The 26,143-nt window shown below is 43.9% G+C and overlaps 1 protein-coding gene across 1 annotated transcript; it reads right to left on the bottom strand.

Annotated features, from left to right (window-relative positions):
- Positions 1–3,067: 3,067 nt before the first annotated feature.
- On the bottom strand, positions 3,068–25,828 carry DRC8 (dynein regulatory complex subunit 8). Its single transcript, XM_081186252.1, has 7 exons — positions 25,708–25,828; positions 15,582–15,666; positions 13,508–13,580; positions 11,069–11,148; positions 10,377–10,419; positions 10,221–10,287; positions 3,068–9,753 (listed from the first exon to the last, which is right to left on the bottom strand). Exons 1-7 carry the CDS (start codon positions 25,739–25,741, stop codon positions 9,638–9,640), a joined length of 498 nt encoding a protein of 165 aa, XP_081042378.1. The 5' UTR covers positions 25,742–25,828; the 3' UTR covers positions 3,068–9,637.
- Between the last annotated feature and the right edge of the window lie 315 nt (positions 25,829–26,143).

Raw genomic sequence — 26,143 nt, 5'->3', positions numbered from 1 at the left:
TTCTTCTTCTTCTTCTTCTTCTCCACCTCCTCCTCCTCCTCTTCCTCCTTCTCATTCTCCTTCTTTGGCGATCACTCGTAGCCGAGTAAGATTGTCTTCCATAAACACAGTTTTAACAATGAATCCGTAAGTGACTGTGGAGGCCAATTCTGGATTCACACATCCTTCCACAGTGGAGACATAGCTTTCCAGGTGGGAGTTGATCACGGTGTGGATTTGCCAAGCGTGCCTTCCTCTTACCGCTATATCACATTCTCGGCTGTAACTTCGTGAACAAATGAGTTGGGTTTAGTTGACTAGCTTGTTTGCATTTCTTGATTCCTATCTCACAAAACATGTGTACTTTGGCTGGAAAAGTGGAAATGGAGAAGATGAAATTTTATATGCAACTGGGCTTAGAATGCAATTGCTAAACGAGCACAATGACTGCGTATATGAGAAGATTGCAATGTGATGCAAAATTGAATGGATAGCACCTCTCGCCACAGTAATGTTAATTCGTATTTTGCTCAGATGGTTATGTAGGTTCCAATCTAATTTCCATGATAATTTTAGCAACGGTATGCATGTGGAGCGAAGAGTGGGCCTGTGCCAGGGGGTGCTGTGCTCTTCCAGAAAGATAATTAAAGCAGCCTCCGCTGTCCATGTGGGGGTCTAAATAGCTATGCATGCAGTGCATATATAAGATCTACCGGAGTCCTGCTGAAGATATGACCTTCTGGAGACTTGCCAAGCAACTTTTAAAGTGCTTAGTTACTGAGCAAGGCGTAGCTGCAGGACTCTTTGGCTTTGGCAATGAAGCTTACATTGTATTCTGCAACATCAAGAACTTTCTCAGGTATTTGATTTAGTCCAGACCTGAGTGTGGCACATCCTAAATCTCGTGTCATTCAGCTTCTTTGGATGATCTCAGGTTCTAGCATTGGGGGGGGGGCATTTCTCTTCACTTTCTTCACACTGTGCATTATTTTATACACCTCCAACCCATTACCCCACACTTGCATTTGAAATTTTAAAAATTTAATAAAAATTAACAGTTATTATACGAGCTCGCTTTACTGCCTGGAAATGCAATGCAAAGGAAAATACAAAAGAATTTACAGTACTAAGCAGATAGTTGCAAAAAGAGAGCCCTAGCAGGACTGAATGTTTTTGTGACCATTTCTTCTTTGGTTAGTCCAGAAGGGCAGTTTCTATTGTACTTGATTGCTGTACAAGGGAGCTGCTAAAGGGGTCATTTAAACCCAGGTTCAACATAATAGGGTTTATGACACAGCATGACTAGAGGTGAAGGAATTGGCCTCTTCATTAAAAAAAGATAAACAAAGAAAGGTTGAAGGCCAAATCAATATCCTGGACCTAGATAAGCAGTGTATGTTTTAGGTAAGTGTTGATTTGACGCAAATAAAATCCATCTGACCTACTGTTGTCTTCATGTTATTAGAATTAACTTCATGTTATTTAGAAATTTCACAGGTTTGGGGGGAAATGGCAAGCCATGTTTCAACTCAACATGCTGCAAGAATGTGTATGGATAGATGACTGGCGAACAGGATAATGTGGATTACAGCATAAGAAGAGCTTTTTAGTGGTCCCATCTAATCCAGCAGTCTGTTTTCACAGTGGCCAACCAGATGCCTGTGGGAAGCCTGCAAGCAGGATTTGACCACAATAGCTCCACCCCCACAACTAGTAGAGAGACATACTTCCTCCAGCAATGGAGACAGAACATAGTCATAATGGCTGGCGGCTATGGGTAGCATTGTTCCCCTGTCTAATCCCCCTTTTAAGACACTCCGGCTATTACTATATTTTGTGGGAACAAATTCCATTGCTTCATCCTGTGAGGAAGTACTTTCTTTGGTTGGTCCTGAATTTCTTATAGGGGTGGTGGCAATCATGTGTCCACACTTGACCCATTAGGAGTTAGGGGCGGCGGCAGGGATTCCTAAATGTTTTGGACCAGCTCTTCACTTTGTTCCGTCACTTAAGTCTTTCCATTCTGTAATTCCTTATTTTGGCTCGAGTCTCTAAATAGTGTTTAGTACTAAAAAAAAAATGTTGGCCACATCAGGTACATGCTGCGTGGGATGAACATTTCAAACAAATCTTTCGAGCTAAATAAGATGGCAGCAGCTTTATTTTGAAGAGGCAACAACACTTCACATCGAAGGATGCAGTCTGGGAACTGATACTAATAAACCTTAGCAGTTAGTCTCATAAAAATGCTAAAAGCCCTTTTTGGGAGACCCAAGAGAAAAGACAGCTCCGTTGTGTTGAGGAAGGCTGCATACAAACAAGAAGAAAGAGAACTAACAAGAAAAATCCAATGAATGTTTAATGAGAACTAATTGTAAAATATATGAGGAGCTAGTCAGCAGCCACCAGAAATACATTCTCATGGTCTCCGCTAATTAGAGGGGCTTGGTTCCAAAACCACATACGTGGCAGCTAGGAGAATATCCTTGCAACAACAAAAAAGAATCATATCTAATGGTATGTCAAGCAAACATAATGGCATTAAATCTGCAGTACAATCAGTTTGGATGAACTATCTCCAACTCGGGATGTGGTATCCTATCTCACTTTCTCTCCCCACTACAGGTCTAAATAACATCGATATGCAAATGCATGTAAGGAGACTCAGCACTTTAGGGCAGCAATGGGGAATCTTGTTCAACATGAGGGCTGCTTTCCTTGTGGACATCCTTCCGAAGGCTGCATGCCAGCTCTTGGTGTGGCCAGAGGCAAAGATATTCAGAGAAACAGATGTGACTCTTTGCTGTGTATAGTACGTTGCATTGTTCAAGGACACAAGCACTTCAGGAGAGCAGGTCTGGTGAGGGGTGTGGCCTAGGAGGAAGAGAAGAGGAAGAGGAAGAGGAAGAGGATAGCATAGCTAAGCTGGAAAAGGCTGAAAGGCCATATTTGTCCCCCTCGCCTGAAGTTTTCCACCCCTGCTTTAGGGGAAGGTCTACAATGTTGCAGGATCTTAACCAGAACCTTTTGAATATAGCAGTCAGTTGCAGGCAGGATGAAGCAGGAACAAGATGCTGCTACCAGTAAATTGGTTACTTATAGGTTTATGATTTACAGCAGACTCACAAGTTACTATATACAGGATACAGACACGGATCTTAACTCTCTCACAGAACAAACTCCAACGAACTCTCAAACCACATACTGACCAACCAACCAGGAAGGTCATGAGTCATCATGCCTATGTGGAGACCCTGGACAATAGCAGAGTTGTATCCAAGGTCCCATATGGCTAGGAAAAATCACTCCCTCTGCTCAGTCTTCTTCGCCTTGGGCCAACTCCTTAATTGCTTCTGTGGGAAGCTGCATCAGATTGCATGTAGTCAAAATCCCAACATACAACTCAATGGCAGAGCACATGCTCTGCACACAAAATGTCCAAGGTCCAATCCCTGGTGTCTCCAGCTAGGGGTGAGAAAGTGTTCTGCCTGCAATTCTATGGACAGCCTCCGCCAGCCAGGGTCCTAGAATCATAGCACTGGATACTGAATTAGATGAACCAAAGTTCTGTGTTGGTATAAGGCGGCTTCTAATGCATCCTAAAACTCCAGTGGCTTTTTTGACCCATAAAAGCTGTTTCAAGATGGTGCATGTTTCATTCAAGGAAATTGAATGTTGCAGGTAATATTCGACTCTTCCCATTCCCATTTCTCCCCCTCCCCCATTCAAATCATGGGTTCATCCATGCAAGCCTAACCCTGGAAATTCAGAGAGGTGGCTGGAAAGGGGGAAAGAAGGTGGGGCAAGGAGTTCCAGTGGAAAAATGGCAGGTGGGGAAAGTCTTAAGTACCCAAGCTCTCCTGTTTGAGATTTTTCCTCCTAAAAAGGATATCTGACATGCCAATGATTCTAATTTCACTGCAAAGCAACTATTCCAATGCCCTAATAAGTGCATACAGTATTTCAATTCATACACAGGCCAATTTGTTTTTCCAGGTGGGAATATTTCATTGGTTAGGGGAAGTTGTCTCTGGATCTCGAAGGAATACTATTTTATTGATTGGACGCAAAACCCTCTTCTAATTTTTTGCCATGCAATAGTACTTGCTTTCATAAATCTTGTGCTCTCCTCAGCAAAGATCAATGCATACTTATTAATATCATATTGATACATGTTTTCTGAGCAATAAAAAGTAATGTTTTACACATTCATTTAACTATGAAGGCACGCAGCATAGATTTTACAGTCTACAATAATTTCATGCATTTGGATGCACTATATTGACAGGTCTACCATTTCCTTCTGTTTATAAATTCAAATACTGAAATAATAATAATAATTGCTCTTTTTAACCTTAAATTAAAATGCATACAGAATTAAATTACAAACTAACAAAATGAATTTCAATAGGAACAAATATAAGGTGCTACATTTAGGCAGGAAGATGGAGTGTACCTGGGTTGTCAGTAGTATATGTGAAAAAGGATCTAGGGGTCTTAGTAGACCACAAGCTTAACATGAGTCAACAGTGTGATGCAGCAGCAAAAAAAAAGGAAAAAAAAGCTTATGCCATACTAGGCTGCATCCACAGAAGGATAATGTCTAGGTCAAGAGAAGTAATAGTACCACCCTATTCTGCCTTGGTCAGACTGCACCTGGAGTACTGTGTCACAGTTCTGGGAGCCACAATTTAAGGATATTGACAATCTGGAATGTGTGCAGAGGAGGGTGACCAAGGCAATAAAGGGTGATAAAGGGTTTGGAAACCAAGCCTTTTGGGGAATTGAGTCTGTTTAGCCTGTTAAAGAGGAGACTAAGAGGAGTTCTATGATTCTAAGGGAAAAGAAATTGTGGTCTAAACCACAGAGCATAGGGCTTGCTGATCGGAAGGTTGGCAGTTCGAATCCCCGCAATGCGGTGAGCTCCCATTGTTCGATCCCAGCTCCTGCTCACCTAGCAGTTTGAAAGCACATCAAGCACAAGTAGATAAATAGGTACCGCTCTGGCGGAAAGGTAAATGGCATTTCGTGTACTGCTCTGGTTTCGCCAGAAGTGGCTGTCATGCTGACCACATGACCTGGAAGCTGTCTGTAGACAAACGCCGGCTCCCTTGACCTATAGAGCGAGATGAGTGCGCAACCCCAGAGTCATCCACGACTGGCCTAATGGTCAGGGGTACCTTTACATTTACCTAGCGTGACCAGATGAAGCGAAGAACCGAACCCTTCCTTTGCTCATGCTTCCCATCTACCCAACTCCCAGCAGTTGTTATGTTGCCTCACAGGGAGAAAAATGGCTGGGAGGAAATGCTTCTGAATGTGAGAGTACAGTGGGAGGAGGTTTCAGCCTATGTGGCCTTTTAAATCTTCTGTGTTTTACTTAATAGGGAATTAGTGCCAACCCAATTGTGTAAGAGATGAGGCTGCCACCATCAGATCATCTAGTTGGGCCCAGTGTCCTCCCTGTAAAATTGGTCTGTATTATCCCCTGATTAGAGAGTGAACATGGGGACAGGGCTTGGGATGGCAAACTTGCTGGCCTAAGGCCACCCAGTTTGCTCAGGCTGAACTGAGATTTTAACCATGTACTTCCTGGCTCCTACATGGTCCTCTAACTGCTAAGCTAAACCCACTCTCAGAAGCAGAGCATTTGCAAATCAAAAGACAAGTCCAAATCAGTTTTTCTCATTATGTTTTAGGCTATTCAGACTTTATTTGCATTTATTGCATTCAGGGGTGCTCCACTTCTGTTCTTTATTAGAAAAAAATAATACACTGTGGCATTACTTGTTTATTGCACTGAAACGAAACGAATCTGGGGCTAATTAGTCATTAGCATTGTAAGCAGGGAAGGAAGTTATTAAAAACATAAGTGAAAATTTAATTGTAGAAGAAATTACTGATACAGAAGGCAACAATCTTAATTATTTCACATGCCTTAATTAGAGGTTCTAGAAGAAACAAGTCTATAAAACTAGTCTCTGATAATGGTTCATTCATAGTCTTAGATGCAAATGGCAAGTTAACGTTCTCAAGATCTGTGTAAAGGTACAGCATTTTGTAACTAAAATTAAGAGGCCACTGTTCAAAATTTGGGCACCATACACCTGTCTTGGCTATTACACAACCTTGATTCCACTCTATGAGAACAAACAGAGGTTATGAAGGCTCCACAATATATTGGATTGCCCTGTATTGCAACTGAATTATTTGCATAGTGTGAGAAATCTGATTTACTGTCTTGAGATAAGAGTCTCTAGAAGAGATTTCAGAGTAGTTTAAGCAGTAACAGATACCAGGATTAGAAAGTATTATTCACCCAGGCTCTACAAAAAATGTAAATAATTAACTTGGGACTTCTTTCTATAGTCAGCCACTACAGCCTAAGAATGAAATGTAGTTATTATAATGATTTTTTAAAAGGCTAATCATATTATCCCATGCTAGACACGTGGGTAAAATATGTGTAATTAGAAACAAATTAGTTAAATATGTGAATACATGCGGAACTAGAACCCAGTTTGCAAAGAATTAGCTGGTTAGTTAAAGTCAATTTGTAAAATTCAGGACCCTCGCTGCTTCTTGGCAATTGTCGCCAGGTCACAATGCTGCAAAGACATTATAAGACATAGCTGGCAAAATTCTGGAGAACAGAACTGGCAATTCTGTTGAGGCCCCAGGCTCACTATGCAATGGTGAGATGCAGAGGGCAATCAACATGGTTCCTCCTAAGAGTCCTCAGCAATGGTGATGCCCATGCTGCTCCTTGGTTTCCCTGCGGTACTCTAGATGATGAAACAGGCTAGATGACAACTGCAGCAATATGGCACAAAATTTGTTGGGAAGGTGACCAAGCTGACTTTAGAGTGCATGACTGTGCCTACTGTATGGTGTTGAGGGCAGCAAATAAATTGTTCTTTTTCACCTCCATTACATCCTCAATTAACTGCCCAACAGTGCTTTTCCAAGTAGTGTGGGGTTTATTAATATCTGCCCCTCTGAATGGGGAGTCCGGAGCCAGCATGGTGTAGTGGTTAAGAAAGGTGGACTCGTAATCTGGTGAACCAGGTTCGCTTCCCCACTTCTCCACATGCAGCTGCTGGGTGACCTTGGGCCAGTCACACTTCTCTGAAGTCTCTCAGCCTCACTCACCTCACAGAGTATTTGTTGTGGGGGAGGAAGGGAAAGAAGATTGTTAGCCACTTTGAGACTCCTTAGGGTAGTGATAAAGCGGGATATCAAATCCAAACTCCTCCTCCTCCTCCTCTTCTTCTTCTTCTTGGGTGCCTGCTAAGAAAAATTTGTCAGGCATTTTGAGGATAAAGTTGCGTGCTTCTGTGTAAATTTAAACACCGTAGTTGAGACAGATGCAGCTGAAATGTCCAGCATGTCTGGTGTTATGGGATCTGTTTCAGCTTTTGAGTCCTGAGGACTCAAGGTGCTTGTGGCTGCCTGGGCAATTGCCTCCCTTCTTAGTGCTTGCTTGTCAGTTAACTCAAGTGAGCTGGAGGAGACTGACGTGATAAACGCATCTTTACATGAAGAGGTTCTACTTATTTCCCATAAAGAAGCAGTAGTGCAACTGTGCCTTTAAAAGTCAGCTCTGGAGGCTTGCTGCAAAATATCCCCAGGGTGGGGGAATGGTAGCTGTTCATTTGCAAGTACTTTTGGAGGAAACGGATTATCCGAACACATTCTAGTCTGGGTTCAGGCCTGGCTGTGGGACCATATTGCCCTTGGTCACCTTGATGGATGGCTTTTATTGGGAGAAGGCAGGGAGAGTGTGGCCCTGTTGCTTATTCTTGACCTGTGACTTTGGATACCATTGATTGGTAGTATCCTGAGGATAAGTTCTGTAGGAGTCACTAGGTTGCAGTGGTTTGGCTCCTACATAAGGGGATGGTTCCATAAAATATTATTGGGCTATTGTATTTTGGACAACTGGCAGCTGTGCCATTCCAAAAGAGTTCCATCTGGTTGTTGTTGGCATCTTTCTAACTCGGGAGACAGTGGAAGAGTGTGCCTTTGGGGGTAAAGTCAAGACTTTGGAGAGTCACAGCACCCACTGTGGCTGTAGAGACCAACGCAGGAGAGACATGTTTTGTTGTAGGTGGGGCAGGTGAAGGCATCTGGTTTTCATTGCTACAGGTGCACCGTGACGTTCTTCTCTCTGAGCTCCTCCTAGCGGAGGGGAGGAGTTCCATCTTGCCTCCAAGTTACTTTTACCATGATAATGCAAGTAAATGTGAATTAACAGACAATATTTCTTCTAAAAATATTCAAAACCTGCATTTGCTTTCATGGTAGGAACTTTCTAAGTAACTCATAAATTCATGATTCCAGTGTTTTTCACATGGGTTGGCCCAAGGTCTCACTTGCTCTTAAGTTTTTCACATCTACTTCCTGTAAATCCATCCTACAGAGAGGCCTTGTGATCATGCACATCTTATCCCCTGCTTTGTCTTTTATTTGCTCTCTCTGGGGCAGGGCTATATCTCCAAATGTGTTTGTAAAAAGGTTTAAGCACACTGCCGCCTTACTCTTAACCAGGCCTCCCTGACCTACTCCAAGATAGCTATTAAGGAGAATCAACAGGAAATTGTGATGCTGCAAACCTCTGAAGAGAGTTTCACCACCACAAACACAATTTAGTCAGCAGAATCTTCTTAAATGCAAACTAGACCAGTGGAAGGAGGGGGAAGTAATACCTTGAATAAACAGAGAAGCATTACAGCATACCTGGAAGTCAACATACTTATTTTCTAGGAACAATGGGGAAAGAGTGTTCCCAAGTCAAGAGCCTTCACCAGTGCTCTGCTTTTAGTTACAGAAAACCCTTTCAATAACAGATTTCAAGTCTCAGCAAACAACTAGACTGTTTGACTAGTTTGCATAACTTCCTTAATGAAGTCAGATCAAAGTCATATAGTTTTAGAGAGTTTTGCTATAAATCAAAACATTTGGTAAGTTCGCATCTATGCAGACCAAAATATAAGGATCAATGTTAAATATGAACTGATCTCTAATAGTTTTGCCTTCAAAATGTTAGTTATATCATAACTTATTTACTTGAAGCACAACTCTTCCTAGTTTTGTCTACATCTGAATTAATTCATGAAATTATTTCTATTTTTCATTTTTAAAAGACTAATAATGCAATTAACAATAATAATAATATGTTGCCCCTCATTGTTTTGTTCTGTAACCTATGCATGTTTACTTGGAAATGAGTTTTGCTATGTTTCATGGGACTTCCTCCCATGAACGTGTTTTCTATGAACCGCCCTGACACCTCTGGGTATAGGACGGTATATAAATTCAATAAATAATAATGATAATATTTCATACTGTAGTTTTTGGCTGGGATCCAATACTTAGTTACCTGGGAATAAATCCTGCTGGACCCAGTGGTTCGTGCTTCCTCTGCATAATCTGAAGTTTTCTTATTTTCTTATCCAAACTGATCAACATTTGAAAACTATCTTTTTACAACTTCTGTATTTTACTAAGTATATAAAAGGATAATATTTTCATAGATGAATTATTTCAACATAAGCCTCTGCTGCAATCTCATGGCAAATACAGAACAACTCCAGTGATGTTAATCAACAAGCACCAAGCAAAAGGTTCAGACCTATATGAGTTACACAAGAAGTCCTTAGTTTTCATCCACAACCATCATTGAGATGTAGTCTTTGTAGCGAACATTATTTGTTTCTGGATCCACAGCAGCAGACAGCATTTCCTCCATTTCTTCTTGAGTGAAAGGCTCACCTGCAGCAAAAACAGGAATATTTGCAAATGGCTATCGTTTTTATTTATTTTTTACTGCTCAGCCTTCTCAAGCATTCTTGCTACTTACCGTATGTTTTTTCAATCACACCAAGAAAAAAGCACAGACCTGGGTAATTTTGCTTTCATTGCATACACACATAATCATATAACAGATGAACTTGGTAACTTCTTAGCACAATTCAAAGTGCTGGTTTTCACTTTTAATGGCTTGTGATTCAAGTGTCTTTAGGGCCACCTTCTCCCACATGAACCTGCCTGATTATTAAGATCATTCTCAGAAAGTAAAATTAACTACGAACCCCCAAAATTGGGGTCCCCTCCAAACCTGGGCCCTTCTCAGAGGCCCTTTTCCGGGTTCCTGCACTATCAGAGGCCGAGGTGGGAGCTGACCACATATAGCTGTGGAGTCTGCACTTAAGGACAGCAAAAGCATCTTGTAAATATACCTTCTTCAGTCATGTACTTGACCAGCTCATCTTTAGTAAGATGTCCACATTTATTCTGGTCTAGAACCTAAAAAGAATAGAATATAAAATATTACTCTTCCTTCTCTTGATTTAAGTAGTATTCTCCTCCATAAGTAGAATTTAATTGATACAGACCTCAAATGCACGTAAAAGAATATCTTCTGGAATTGGGCGGTACCTGAAATGATTCAATTAAAAAAATACTTAGTGGTGTTATGTATCTCAGTTGTGCCCCAGTCTCTTTGCTGCAGCAGCACCATTGCCTTGCTCTTCTCTTTTAAGAAGAGTATCATTTGTTGTTGCAATCTGGGCTCTGAGAAAGACCTCTAAGCAGAGGTCTATGAATTACTTATGATGATGCTTACTTTGTACTGCTAATTAGGTAAAGTCATTATCCATGCCAATTTTTGTTCTCAACATATCTTCCCATGGAATTTGTTACCATTTTATTTAAGAGAAAGTCTCTAGAAAGACATACACAATGAAGTCAATACAGTGGAAGAATAGTAGAATTGACATGCCCAGTTTTAAAAACAAATCTATTATATTTTTTTCACAGTGAAGCTTATACTTTAAAACAGATTTTGTCTGTACAGCTTATAAAAGAACCTTGAATAAAATTAGATGTGTGTGTGTGTGATTATTATTATTATTAATTGAATTTATATACCGCCCTACACCCGGGGGCCTCAGGGTGGTTCACAGAATAAAATCAAGATATAAAACCACAAAATACATAATAAAAATAAAAACAACAACCCAATAGCCCACCCTATATAAATATATGCATGACTCAAGTTATATAAACAGGTCCTTTTTTAAATCACCTTCTTTCCGTCAATACTCTAGTCATCATGGGAAGAAATTTTTCCAAACGAATAAACCCAGTTGGTTCTTCTTCTTCTACCTAAAAATAAAAATACATAAGCAAGATGAAATACAGACAAACTGAAAAGAAAACGAGTTTTCTCAAGTTTAAGCTAGCAGATATTTGCAAACATAATAATAAAAGAAAGGCAAATATCTTATCCTTCACATGGATGCATTGAATCCATGGACTGATGCTGAGAATAGGACATCTGTAGCAGAGGGCAGTCAGATGTGGAGAGCAGAGAGGATACATCAGACCAGTCCCCATTCCTCTCCTTCCTCGCTGATCTGTAACACTGGCCACATACAGATGGCCTGGCCTTCACACAAAGCAGAGTGCTCAGACACGGGGCCCAGAGTATGCATTGCATGGGCATAATCAGAGTGGGAGTGTATGGTGAAATTCTGAATCAGTGGATGTTGAAAACAGGAGGAGCAGAATGCCTGCAGAATGTACCAGGAACACGTCCCCTTTAAACTACCTTGCACCAATATTAAAAAAGGAGGTTGGGGTTTCTCTGATGTCAGCATAGGAACAAAGGAAGCCAATTTATACAGAGTCAGACTGTAGGTTTATCTACGCTGATTAGAAGCAACTCCCCAGAGTTTCAGAATGAGGTCTTTCTTAGCTATACCTGGCAGGTCTTGAACTCTGAATCTTTTGTATGCAAAGCATGGACTCTGCAATTGAATTAGAACCTGGTCCCCAAATAACTTCGGAATAGTGCTTGTAGTTCCTTGATACAGTATTTCAACTCCCGCTAGACTTGCAACCATTAGCAGGCAGCCTACACGTTAGCACAAATTACGGTATACTATGAGAGGCCAGTTATAGATAGATTTCACTTACCTAATACCTGGGTCAGCTGACACCAGTGATATGTTACAGTGCAGAAAGCTATCTGATGCCACTTTGCTTTTCTATCTTAGGAAAGTCATGGGAGATTGGTCTCCACATTATACCAGAACAGACTCTTAAATAGAAATTTTATATAGCAAAATATAACGACTCAATAAAATACACTAAATAAAATACGCTAAATACACTTTGTATTGGCAGGCTATCCTATCTCAGTTTGAAAACATGCTGGGAGAATCACTGAACATTAATAGAATGCGTTCTTAATTCTGCCTTGCCTTCTTCCACCTGCCTTGCCCCACCCTCCAGTCTCTGCTTCTCAATTTGTATTGTATTATTTTATGCACTGTGACTTGCCATTGTTTTATTGATTATAGTTTAGAATCTTTTTATTACAATTGTTAAGAGCGGATTTCTGTTTAATTTTTATATGCTGATATTTAATATTATTCTATACTATTCTAATGGATTGTTGAATATTACTTTATTTGATATAAGTTGCTTATTTTAAAGTTATGTTTTATTATCACATTTTTGTATTGGATTAGATTGTTATAAGGTGTACATTCTTTGTTTCTTCAGCTTGTAAACCACTTTGGGTATTGTAAAATAGAAATACAGTATACAAATTAAAAGTGATGATGATGAAAATTAAGATTCTAACAAGGATACTAAGATGATTCTAACAATTATATAGGTTAAAGCTTGTTGTTTTAAACATATTGTTTGTTGACATCCAATTTGTTCATTATCATAATACTCCCAAGACTAGACGAGACAAGTAACAGTGGGCATTTTCAGTAACTCAACATTGTCCTCTAGTGGTAACAGTACATTTGTGCAAAACACTGCTCCTTCAAAACATAATTTTTGAAAGAATAAAATGTTATTATATGAAATTGTTTACACTGGAGCAGTTATTTCTCTTGGAAGAACGAAACCATCCATGAAGAACAGGATACCTTTCATAGTCAAGATCAGAAAAGAACAGAGGCAGTCTAGTGACAATGTGTAGAATAGACCTCTAGTTAAGGAATTGTTACAGAAGTGCTTTATCCACAAAAGTAAAGTTATACTTCTAAGACCTATTGACTGCATTCATTTTTGATACAGTAGCCTGTAGCATTACTGAGCCATTATTTTACTTCATCAATTTCACAGTTGAGTATTTCCTGAAAACTGGTATTTATTACAAAGGGGGGATTTGATTAGACAGTCCTGAGGTTAAAGTCATTAGCCCTATCTGGGCATTTGGTCTTGTCAGGTATAAACAAAGGTGCAAGGAGAGTGAGGGTGCACAGCTAAGTCCTGTCCCTGCAGAATTTTAATTCTTGCAAGGGTTTCCACCACAGGTAAGGTTCCCTGCTTCAGTCTTTTAGCTCTCACACTCATGGAGGACTCTGAACTGTGCACAAATGATGCACTTTAGGTATGGGTATAAAGGCAGTTCCTCCATATGGTATTTTAAACTTTTGTTAATTTAGGAAGAGAGATCAGATTTCCTGTATAAAATGATAGAACTTTAAAAACACAGTACCTCTGCAATCATATCATGTAGATCCCCTTCACTTGGGCAGCATCCTAACGACCTAATGATTGTACCAATCTCCCTGAAAGAAAGAATATATTTGTTAATAAATCTGCAGTGCAATACAAATCTTTAGCAGCTACAGTTGTGGGCCAATTCCTCTTTTACCCAGCAGCTCCCCATACCCTACCTAAACATACGCTACTTACATTGCTTAGAAGCTGGCCAGAATATCACACCATTCGACATTGGAGTTAATGCTTTATTATCAAAAACATGATCCTTACAGACTTGGATTTGTGTCAGGCCTAATGAGTGCAATAGTTCGGTAGGCCTTACCCCATGAAATCAGTTGTCTAAAGGTCCCTGCCTCCCCTCAGCCATCTATGTCCCCTTTTCTCCAGGCTTTTTCCAAGCAATCAGAGACTGCACCTCCTTGTCTGCATCTGCTCCTCCTGCTTCATGCCTTTTCTGGCTCTAGGAGTCAGTGGGGAGGGGAGCTTGTCTCAACAGAAGAGACACCAGTGACTCATCACCAGCCTGACTCATCTCTGTTTCTTGACTTCCCTCCTCCCACTCACCTGCTTTAGCTTCTGCCTCTGATTCTGGACTTCTCTCTGCCACAGTCTCTCCCAGCTCACTAAGTCCTGTTACCTCTTCAGCTTCTGACACCTTCTCTTTTCCCTCTAATAACTCATTGTTGTCCCACCACCACTCCCTGGGCTCTGAGCCTTCTTCCCTTGGTGGTTTCCCAGCTGGCTCCTCCCACCATTCTTCTGTGTCCAACCAGTTCATGACAGGTTCTGACTCCTGATCCTCCAGAGAGGATTTTTAGGAGGCACAGACAGCTGCAGGGAGAAGAAGAGAACAGGAAACTTCCCTCACATGAACATATTTTGTTTGTCTGTCTGTCTGTCTGTTTGTTTGTCTGTTTATTGTTTGTTTATTAAATTTCTATACCACCCTTCATCCAATGATCCCAGGGTGGTTTACAATATAAAAACACAAAAATACATAACATAGTAACAAACAAATACCTCCCATCCTACAGTGACTAGATACCTAAAATTACTTCAAATTTAGTTGGTGCTCTTGAGACCAGAGATACAAGCCTAGTGGCAAATTAAACATGTATCAGCAGCTCTCTTTAATAAAAAAAAAAATTAAAGTTGAACTGTGCTTATTGAGAAAGTGTTGCAAGATTTTGGGCATGCGTATCCTTGAAATAAAATTTAAAGAAGATACAGTAATCTTTTTTTCCCTTTGCATGTCCGTATAGAAACAAAACAATTCTACAGGATGATGCTATAACCCAATTAAGTTGCTGTTGTAGGAGACAACTGCTAAAAAATAGTCTAAGAGTCTTCTGGCAATTTATGAACTATTTATTATAATGCCATAATAAATATTATTTTCATCTTTAAGGTACCACAAGACTCTAATGCTGTAGCTTTTGCTGTGGCTAACCTTTCTAGAAACTGAAACAGCTAAAAAGGCATCCTATAAAGTTTTGTCATCCTTGCCTCCGAAACACCTTACAAATGCCTTTAAGTTTGTGCTGGTGCCAGAAGTATTCCAAGAGTCCTTCAGATAAGGCAAAGGGAAACTACCAGCTGCCTAGTTCCCACCTCCATCCACTCATTGCCCCCTAAAATCCACTGTATAGTTCAGGAGCTTCCCCGGAGTGCAGGCAAGGCAGTGTCAATGGCAGCTGCTGCTGCCTCAAAAGGAGTGAGGCTAATTCACAAGCCCTGAGGCAAATGTACAGTGGTACCTCAGGCGCTTCAGGTTACAGATGCTTCAGGTTACAGACTCCGCTAACCCAAAAATAGTACCTCGGATTAAGAACTTTGCTTCAGGATAAGAACAGAAATCGCGCAGCGGCGGCGCGGAGACAGCAGGAGGCCCCATTAGCTAAAGTGGTACCTCAGGTTAAGAACAGTTTCAGCTTAAGAACGGACCTCCAGAATGAATTAAGTTCTTAACCTGAGGTTCCACTGTATACCAATATACACCAACTCTGGTTTCTTGCACTCTAAAACACTGTTACATTGTAATAGTTCTGAAAGAAGATCTTCCAGACCTGACATCCACAGTTTTATTACACTCATGGTCAAACACCTCAAAAGCCTCAGTGATCTTCTTATGGATTTCAGTTATTGCAGACTCTGCAAAATGAAACAATAATGAATGTGTTATATATATATATATAATTTCTCTTGTCCACAGTATGACAATATCTTTCTTATAACCAACCAAAGTGTCATAAAACAGTGAGGAATCTTCTGAGTTCTCTGTAATTCTTTATCAGATAAGGCATTTAGCAAAACATATTATTTATAAGTTTTGTTTGTTTACTTTGTGTGTTGTGAGCTGTTCTGAAAACAATTTCCTTTGTGTGAAGGCAGTATATCAAGTAAAACAGAAAGTCGGTGAAATGTAATTGAAATTTCTCAATCCGCTTTCTTTGAATCTGTCCCTTTAATCATTTCTGAAAAACTCCAATTGGTAATGACATTTCGGAGAGATGTTGCCTCCCCCAACCTAGTCATCTTAGAGCTAAACTAAATGCATTTTTCACATCTCTAACCCTGGCAAGCATGATTTTTAAAAAAATAAAAAAATCTGGGCATTGATGTTTGGGGGTTTTAAACATTTGCCCCGCCACAGTCCCAAGCAGAACCAGAGTCCGTCCCCCGCTCCATCAGCTATTTGCAGTCGAAGGCAAGCTCCCATTAGTAGTAATGGGAGCCTTCCTCACAGTGGAAAATAGCACATCCCCATAGCTGATTCAGATCAAACCATGGCAACTGGTGTCTATCACACCACAGACCACATCCAGTTACCTACACACCAGCTATTTATTCATTTATTAAACTGCATTTTAGGTCTAAAGGAATAAAATATCTGCATGCATACTTACTGAAGATTTTGATATAAATAAATTTTCATGACGAGGGTGCTGAATATACTAATTAACCAGGATAGGTTTACACTGGATTGTACCCAACTAAGTTCTACTCAGAAGAGACCCGGTGAAATTAATGAACCTAAGTTAGCCATGTCTATTAATGTTAATGGATCTGTTCTGAGTAGTACTAGCACTAGCTACTCTATTGCAAGTTACAGTGAAGGATAATTTACAGCACCATGCTAATGATGTCTACTCAGAAGCAGGTCTTGTTGAATTCAGTGGAACTTGAATTCAGGTAAGTGGGGTTAGGATTGCACCCTTACTGCTGATTGAGGACATCTTTGTACAAGGAAGGTTTGGAGTGTTTTGTCCATTTTCTTTAAGTGGTTATATGCTAGAAGTCAAAGCCTGTTGAACAGTTGTGTTTTTGAGAATACACTGGAATACTGATTAAGATGCATTTGGCTAATATTGCATTTGGCTAATACTGTAACACAGCATATTAGAACTGGCCTAAGAATTTAATAGTAGCGTTTATACATTTATTATTTGTTCATTTCCTTGCAATAAAGAACATTGTATATTCTATATACATTTTTTCTTAATTTATTTATTTTTTGGCTACGATGTGTGTGGTTTTTTAGCTTGATAGTAAGTGGTGAAATTATTCATACTTACTTCCAGAACTATAGACCTTTTATTCACAGCATTTTAAACTTGATAATTAAATGGTAGCTTTATAATGAGTTTTAATTTAAAGTGATTATTTGTCATGGTATAAACTATGCAAATTGCATTAATATTTTATTGGGGTTGCCACCTATGTGAATTATCAGCAATGGTCCCAGATATTTGGGAAATTTTAGGTGAATCTTAGTAAGTTATACAGGTTCCATCTCTTTGAGGATAGGGAAGGCAGGAATTTTCAGATCGGCTTTTCTGACTGCTCTCAACAGTACCCAGAAGTTTTGATGCTATTCCCTTGCATAAGGTAAAAAGGTAAAGGACCCCTGGATGCTTCAGGCCGAGGGTGCCAGTGTTTGTCCACAGTTTTCCAGGTCATGTGGCCAGCATGACTAAACCACTTCTGGCGCAATGGGACACCATGACGAGTGCCAGAGTGCATGGAAACATTGTTTAGCTTGGATAATAATAATGACAGTACCCCAACTGGTAAAGAGAAGAAACCAGACAGCTGATGAGGGGGGCGGGGAATCTAACTTAACTCTGAAATGTGACAGACCATGTTGCTTTCTTCTTCCATGTTAATTTGCAGAATAAGGACTTCCAGAATGGTAGCCATGTCCATCTGTTGCAGCAAAACCAACAAAGAATCTTGTGGCAGCTTTCAAATTTAGCAAATGCATTGTAGCATATGCTTTCGGGGATCACAGGGTGCTCATAGCATAGTAAATTCACTCTATGTGGGCCAACTCTTGGTGTTGGTCCAGAGGCTGCAGCAGTGGCTACAGTAGGTTCATTCGGGCACAAACTACACTCTGCTTGTAGGATTTGCATTGGCTGCCGATTTGCTACTGGGCCAAGTTCAAGGTGTTGGCACTAGCCCGGGGGTCGGCAACCTGCGGCTCCAGAGCCGCATGCGGCTCTTTAAAGCCTTTGCTGCGGCTCCGGGGCGGAGGCGCGAGGGGAGGGCGCGAGGGAAGGAGGCGAGGGGCGGGCGCGAGGGGAGGGCGCGAGGGAAGGAGGCGAGGGGCGGGCGCGAGGGAAGGAGGCGAGGGGAGGGCGCGAGGGAAGGAGGCGAGGGGCGGGGGCGAGGGGAGGGCGCGAGGGAAGGAGGCGAGGGGCGGGCGAGGGGAGGGCGCGAGGGAAGGAGGCGAGGGGCGGGCGCGAGGGGAGGGCGCGAGGGAAGGAGGCGAGGGGCGAGAGGAGGGCGCGAGGGAAGGAGGCGAGGGGCGGGGGCGAGGGGAGGGCGCGAGGGAAGGAGGCGAGGGGCGGGCGCGAGGGGAGGGCGCGAGGGGAGGAGGCGGAAGAGTTAGTTGCCTGAAGCCACTGTTCAAAACTGGTCACTGTTTTGAAGGGGAGTGAAGAACACACACTCAAAAAAAGGTAACTTGTTAATTTAATGTTTATTATGTTTACTGATTTGTGCTTTGTGACTGTTTGAGGTGGGGGTTTTTTCTTGGGAGGCTGGGCGGCGCGAAGAGAGGGAGGCTTGTGGTAGCGTCGGGGCTTGTCTCTAGCAAAGTAAGTCCTCGCTATTTGGTCACATGCGCAGCATTGTGGCTTCGGAGCTCCAACACTTGCTTTGCCGGCTGCTTTCAAAAGCGTCGGAATCAGCTGTGCTGTTGCTGGGTAACCGGATCGTCCCAGCAGCCATCTTATCTGCCCATGTGGTCTTCTGAGGCGGCCGCCATCTTACTATAGGAAATTCCACGTGGGAGTTACCGTATTTTTCGCACTATAGGACGCACTTTTTCCCCTCCAAAAATGAAGGGGAAATGTGTGTGCGTCCTATGGTGCGAATGCAGGCTTTCGCTGAAGCCTGGAGAGCCCCACCGCCAGCCCCACAAGCTCGGGGGACAGCGGGAGAGGCGCAGTGCGCCCTTCCCGCTGTCCCCCGACTTGGTTAGAAGGCTGGCGGGGGGAGAAGCCTGCTCCTCCCCCTCGCCAGCCCCGCAAACTCGGGAGACAGCGGCAGGGGCGCAGCGCGCCTTTGCCGCTGTCCCCCGACTTGGTTAGAAGGCTGGCGGGGGGAGAAGCCTGCTCCTCCCCCTCGCCAGCCCCGCAAACTCGGGAGACAGCGGCAGGGGCGCAGCGCGCCTTTGCCGCTGTCCCCCGACTTGGCTAGAAGGCTGGCGGGGGGAGAAGCCTGCTCCTCCCCGTCGCCAGCCCCGCAAACTCGGGGGACAGCGGCAGGGGCGCAGCGCGCCTTTGCCGCTGTCCCCCGACTTGTCTAGAAGGCTGGCGGGGGGAGAAGCCTGCTCCTCCCCGTCGCCAGCCCCGCAAACTCGGGGGACAGCGGCAGGGGCGCAGCGCGCCTTTGCCGCTGTCCCCCGACTTGTCTAGAAGGCTGGCGGGGGGAGAAGCCTGCTCCTCCCCGTCGCCAGCCCCGCAAACTCGGGAGACAGCGGGAGAGGCGCAGCGCGCCTTTGCCGCTGTCCCCCGACTTGTCTAGAAGGCTGGCGGGGGGAGAAGCCTGCTCCTCCCCGTCGCCAGCCCCGCAAACTCGGGAGACAGCGGCAGGGGCGCAGCGCGCCTTTGCCGCTGTCCCCCAACTTGGTTAGAAGGCTGGGGGGGGGAGAAGCCTGCTCCTCCCCCTCGCCAGCCCCGCAAACTCGGGAGACAGCGGGAGAGGCGCAGCGCGCCTTTGCCGCTGTCCCCCGACTTGGCAAGAAGGCTGGCGGGGGGAGAAGCCTGCTCCTCCCCGTCGCCAGCCCCGCAAACTCGGGGGACAGCGGCAGGGGCGCAGCGCGCCTTTGCCGCTGTCCCCCGACTTGGCTAGAAGGCTGGCGGGGGGAGAAGCCTGCTCCTCCCCGTCGCCAGCCCCGCAAACTCGGGGGACAGCGGCAGGGGCGCAGCGCGCCTTTGCCACTGTCCCCCGACTTGTCTAGAAGGCTGGCGGGGGGAGAAGCCTGCTCCTCCCCGTCGCCAGCCCCGCAAACTCGGGAGACAGCGGGAGAGGCGCAGCGCGCCTTTGCCGCTGTCCCCCGACTTGTCTAGAAGGCTGGCGGGGGGAGAAGCCTGCTCCTCCCCGTCGCCAGCCCCGCAAACTCGGGAGACAGCGGGAGAGGCGCAGCGCGCCTTTGCCGCTGTCCCCCGACTTGGTTAGAAGGCTGGGGGGGGGAGCCTGGTTTTGCGGGAGGCGGGGGAATCCCCCCGCCTCCCAGGAAAGCCAGGAGAAGCTGTGCAGCCCTTTTAAAAGGCGCGTGGCTTCTGCCGGTTTTGCGGGAGGCGGGGGAATCCCCCCGCCTCCCAGGAAAGCCAGGAGAAGCTGTGCAGCCCTTTTAAAAGGCGCGCGGCTTCTGCCGGTTTTGCGGGAGGCGGGGGAATACCCCCGCCTCCCAGGAAAGCCAGGAGACGCCGTGCAGCCCTTTTAAAAGGCGCGCGGCTTCTGCCGGTTTTGCGGGAGGCGGGGGAATCCCCCCGCCTCCCAGGAAAGCTAGGAGAAGCCGTGATCTCTTTAAAGGGTTTGCACGGCTTCTGCGGGCTTTGGGGAGAGGTGAGGGAATCCCCCCACCTCCCAGTAAAGCCAGGAAAGCCCTGTGAAGCCCCTCCGCCAAGGAGAGGCTGCACGGGGCTAAAGGGGAAGCCAAAACAGCGAGCGGGATCCATCCCGCTCGCTGCCTTGGCTTGATCCATAGCTGCATGCAACCTCTCCGGCAGGGAGAGGTTGTGTGCAGCCTGTACGCTGCTCTTTGGGGCTGCGGGGGGGAAAAAGATTTTTTTTCTTGAATTCCCCCCCTAAAAACTGGGTGCGCCCTATGGTCCGGTGCGCCCTATGGTGCGAAAAATACGGTAGTTGCCTGAAGCCCCTTTTTAAACTTAAGCAGGGGAAAGTTTGGTGAATAGCTTTTCCTTGGGGAACGTTATGCAACAGCTTATTGCTGGTCTTTGTCGTCCCGCCTTTGTAAGCAGGCTGCATTGAAAGGGGGCATATACAATGGTCACTGTTTTGAAGGGGAGTGAAGAACACACGCTCAAAAAAAGGTAACTTGTTAATTTAATGTTTATTTCTATGAGGAGGAGTAATTCTGAGGGGTCAAACAAAGAAATAATAAAAAGTGTCAAAAAAGGTATTTTTATAATGACGAATGCCTCATTATTATATATTATTTACATCAGGCACTGATTATGATTTATGGTACCTGATTAATTTTCTATGGCATTTTGGGGCATTGGTTATTGGGCATAGCAAGTTGCGGTCGCGTGGAATTTGTGCTTTGTGACCATTTGAAGTGGGTTTTTTTCCTTGGGAGGCTGGGCGGCGCGAAGAGAGGGATTATTTTTATAATGACGAGGATGACATTGGGCCCTCATTATTAATTATTATTTACATCAGGCACTGATTATGATTTATGGTTCACTGGGGCCCTGGTTAATTTTCTTTGGCATTTTGTGGCATTGATTATGCAGTCGCGGTCGCGTGGAATTCCACGTGGAGTTAGTTGCCTGAAGCCCCTTTTTAAGCGAAGCCCCTTTTTAAACTTAAGCAGGGGAAGGTTTGGTGAAAGTTTGGTGAATTGCTGCCAAGGAGTGTGGTGGAGTCTCCTTCTTTGGAGGTCTTTAAGCAGAGGCTTGACAACCATATCTCAGGAGTGCTCTGATGGTGTTTCCTGCTTGGCAGGGGGTTGGACTCGATGGCCCTTGTGGTCTCTTCCACATATGTATGTGAGCAGGTCTTCTCCAACATGAACTATATTAAAAACAAACACCGATCACGCCTCACAGATGACAGCTTGCAAGCCTGTGTGAAAATGAAGGTGACGTCTTACAGCCCTGATGTGCAGACACTGAGTACTGAGGTTCAGGAGCAAAAGTCCCATTAACCTGGTTACCTGGTTGTAAATTAAATATTTTAATTAGCTATTAATTTGTCCTTTTTTCTTGAGATTGACTGCTGACTGCACGATCCTGTATATATAGCATTAAGGCCAGAAACAATATATGCAGTGTTATATTTGTTTTAAATGTTGCAATGTTTTTGCGGCTCCCAGTTGTTGTTGTTTTTTCAGAAACGGGTCCAAGTGGCTCTTTTTGTCTTAAAGGTTGCAGACCCCTGCACTAGCCTATAAGGCCCTATACAGCTCAGGATCAGGTTACTTGAGAGATGGCCTTATACCCTCAGGAGATCACTGCAATCCTTGGGAGAGTTTCTCCTGCAAGTTTCATACATCTCAGAAACCGCTCTGCAGTACTGTAACTCAGAGTAGGGCTTTTAGTGTGGTTGCCTCTGTTCTGTGGAACAGCATTCGCAACAGCTCAGGACTCAGATTTCTTAGTTTACTCCTGTCTTCACAGCACAGCAACCTCTTGAGGTGGAGCAACTCCTGTTTCCATGGTGCACTGGGCTCTTGAGGCAAAGAAATGATCCTAAAGCATTCATAAGCACACTTACAGTGAAGGAACTGCTACTAAACTCAGCAGAGCTAACATGAGAATAGTTAGGAATACATGATTTTGGTCCGAACTAACAAGAATGTATGAACTGCAAAAAACTTGCACTACTTTTACTTGCAAATGCAATTTCATTTGATCAAAATGGACCACCCATGGAAGCAAATATATGTACTTTGGGATATTTCTGCCAGTAACCAACAAGACAAATAAATGCAGTATTGGATGCAAGGATATAGCCATGCCTGGCAATGTTCATAAGACAACTTTGTTACCCAATTCAAAATTCTACACCATGGACTGATACTGCTTGTGCACTATCAACAGGGGCAAGTCACCATATGTCCTCTTTTTCCAGGACACATCCTCTTTTTCATGGGTATGTAAAATGAGTGTCGTCATAGCGATCCTTTGTTAAAAGTAAGGTAAAGGTAAAGGGACCCCTGACCATTAGGTCCAGTCGTGGCCGACTCTGGGGGTTGCGGTGCTCATCTCGCTTTATTGGCCGAGGGAGCCGGCGCACAGCTTCCGGGTCATGTGGCCAACATGACTAAGCCGCTTCTGGCGAACCAGAGCAGCACACGGAAACACTGTTTATCTTCCCGCCGGAGCGGTACCTATTTATCTACTTGCACTTTGATGTGCTTTCGAACTGCTGGGTTGGCAGGAGTAGGGACCAAGCAATGGGAGCTCACCCCATCGCAGGGATTCGAACCGCCAACTTTCTGATCAGCAAGTCCTAGGCTCTATGGTTTAACCCACAGCGCCACCCGCGTCCCCATTGTTAAAAGTAGAAGTCCGCAAATGTGTCCTCTTTTTTGCTCTTCAAAATATGGCAACCCTAGTTAGAGAAACCTTACTTTACATGTCACAAAAGCCATTTTACCTTTCTGAAGTAAAAAAAAAAAAAAGTATGTTATATGCCTAATAATAGTCATTGCCTTAAACATTGCAACTGAGAGCATAATAAACATGACAACTGATGAAATGGCTCATGGTTGGGCCCATTCATCATATGTCTATGAGAATATTTCCACAATTAAAAGAGTACTAACTTATCACCAGTCTCACTGAGTTCAAGGAGATTATTGTAGACGAAATGTTTTGTATATCAAAACCTTGATCAAATGACATACAAAGAATATTTCAATGTAATAAGACTCAAGAGATGCTTTAACCTTGAAAGCTCTTGGAAACTGTGCATGACAATACCCTGAAGATTAATTATTAGTCAATACTGTGACTGTTATTGCTCAGAGAGAGACAAAGAACATCTACTGAAATTTCTAATTTATACAGGAGCATCAGTTCACAGAATAAAAAGTATGACCAAGACTTGTGTATCATATAATTCTGAAAGTGAGCTTTTAGGGAAATGCTGTTTACCACATTTCTGAGAACCAGTCATCAAACCAATTTATATAAACTCTTCCTCTTTGAGGAAAAAAAGCTTTTATCTTTCTTGTGTTCAGCCTTTTTACTGGCAATATCCAACAGAAGACTAGATCATTCCTGAAGTCTTCAGAAATATTAAATAATTGCTGGGGAGAAGTGTGGAAATTTCCCAGCCTCCTAATATTTAAAGTTTTCAGCTAAGAAGTTATAACACCATACAAGGTGAATCACTACCATGCACACACTCTGTTAATCAGCTGTATAGGGCACCTATTTCAGATAGGGAATTTAGAGAAGATTATGTATGCATGTTTATACACCTTTTAAATAAATGGCAATTAAGCACTTAAATTTAAATCTTATATAAATCAATGGGATTTACAACTTGAGCCTAACCCAAGTTAGGCTTGGCCAAGGGGGGGGGCAGGGGGCAGCTCCCCCCCCCCCCAATCAAGTAAATCAATAAAAGTACCATACTTAACTGAGGTCCTGCACTCCCCTCCGCAACATTCAGCCTGGCTATGCCCATAGCCTAACCCAGTGTATTTTATTTTTGCTATACAAATATGCCCACTAAACCTACTAACCGACAAAAAAAAATTTATAGCCCACCAAGTCACACATGCTAATGTAGATTTCGGTAGGTATCTGTCTCAGAAGAAAATGGAAGAGTGCACCTTTGAGGGTGAAGTCAAACCACTGGAGAGTTACAGCACCTCCTGTGGCTGTAGAGACTGATATGGGAGAGACATGTTTTGTTGCAGCTGGGGCGGATAGGAATACACTGTTGTTATGCTGGGCAAAACATGTAGCTACTTTCAGCCCTGGAGAAATGTAATATGTGACACGACTGTCCAAAAAGGGCATCTATTTATTGCATACAGTGGTACCTCGGGATGCGAATGGGATCCGTTTTGGAGCCCCATTCACATCCTGAAGCGAGCGCAACCTGCGTCCGTGTGTCACGTCTCGCCGCTTCCGCGCAAGCGTGTAATGTCATTTTTGACCGTCTGTGCATGTGTGCACGGTGAAACCTGGAAGTAACGCGCTCCGTTACTTCTGAGTTGCCGCGGAGCGCAACCCGAAAATACTTAACTTGAAGCACATTTATCCCAAAGTATGACTGCACAGATAAATGTGAATTAATGTGTAACGCCGCTGACATAAGTAATAATATTTATTATTTATGCCCCACCCCATCTGACTGGGTTTCCCCAGCAAACTGAATTGTGCCCTGCTTATAAAAATGGCACTATATTTTTAATACTGATGATTTCGTTATGCAAAATAAAACTATATGGGATAGCTCAGTTGGGAAGGCATGAGACTCTTACTCTCACAGTTGTGCCCGTGTTGGGGAAAAGATTCCTGGGTTGCCGTGGGTTGGATAAGATGACCTTGTGGCGAGGTCCCTTCAAACTTTTATGATTCTGTGAAATATGGGAAATATGTGCGTCAAGCAGTTAAAGCTGAAGAAATTGCGTCTGACAGTGTGAAGTCAGCTGGCCAATATTTCCAGCGCAGGATGTGGAGCAAGTTTCGCATTCAGGCAGTTCTGCAACACCCACATTTTGGGGCCGCTCTCAAAAGGCATCCTGCTGAACTCTTCTGCCATGTTGGAGATGAACGTGCCATCTTGCGGGGAGGGAGGGAAGGAGGCCGGCGTGCGCGTGGACCCAGCGGGGCTCCGACCCGCCCGCCCAACCTGTGTTCTCTGGGCTTCACTACTACTCCACAAGACGCAGCCTAAGGGTAGCACCGGGGATAAAGGCCGAGAGAATCAGCCAGCTGCTTTTCCTCAGCCTCCCGGAGGCTTTGCCCTTACCCGCTGCAGCGGCTTCCTTGTCCTCAGTCGCCATGCTGTTTCCTTAGCGGTTGCCATGGAGACGCTGGAGCTTCACAGGCCTTCTCCCTCTCCAGCGCCTCCGTCGCGCTGCCTGATTTGGCGGCAACGCGCACAGGCGGATTTCTCTGTGTCGATCCGTTCCTACGTGTTCTTGCATTGCGGTGCCCTCGTAGGAGAGGGTGCTTAAGAAAGCGGGCATGGGGAAACATCAGGAAACAAATGCACGGGGAGCAGTTTGAAATGCGCTGTGTTTCTTGTTCCCATATATATCGTACACATAGCGGCTGCATTGCATTGCTTGCGTGAAGTGCTCTCCAGTTCCAAAGCAATATGCGCGCACTTTCTCACACGCACACTTCATGCTCCCAGGTCCAAGGGACGGTTTTGCTAAAAGGGAGGGCAGGGAGGTCTAGCA

Source organism: Podarcis bocagei (genome assembly GCF_964188305.1).
Source record: "Podarcis bocagei genome assembly, chromosome: 3".
Taxonomy (NCBI): Eukaryota; Metazoa; Chordata; class Lepidosauria; order Squamata; family Lacertidae; genus Podarcis; species Podarcis bocagei.
Note: the sequence above shows the minus strand (reverse complement) of the source record. Positions and strands in the feature narration are given on the sequence as shown.

Coding starts and splice junctions, on each gene's coding strand:
- DRC8 (XM_081186252.1), bottom strand. CDS start 25,741: ATGGCGACTGAGGACAAGGAAGCCGCTGCAGCGG. Junction 11,149..13,507: donor TACATGATATGATTGCAGAG/GTACTGTGTTTT, acceptor TTTTATTTTTAG/GTAGAAGAAGAAGAACCAAC. Junction 9,754..10,220: donor CAAGTACATGACTGAAGAAG/GTATATTTACAA, acceptor TTTTTGCTGCAG/GTGAGCCTTTCACTCAAGAA.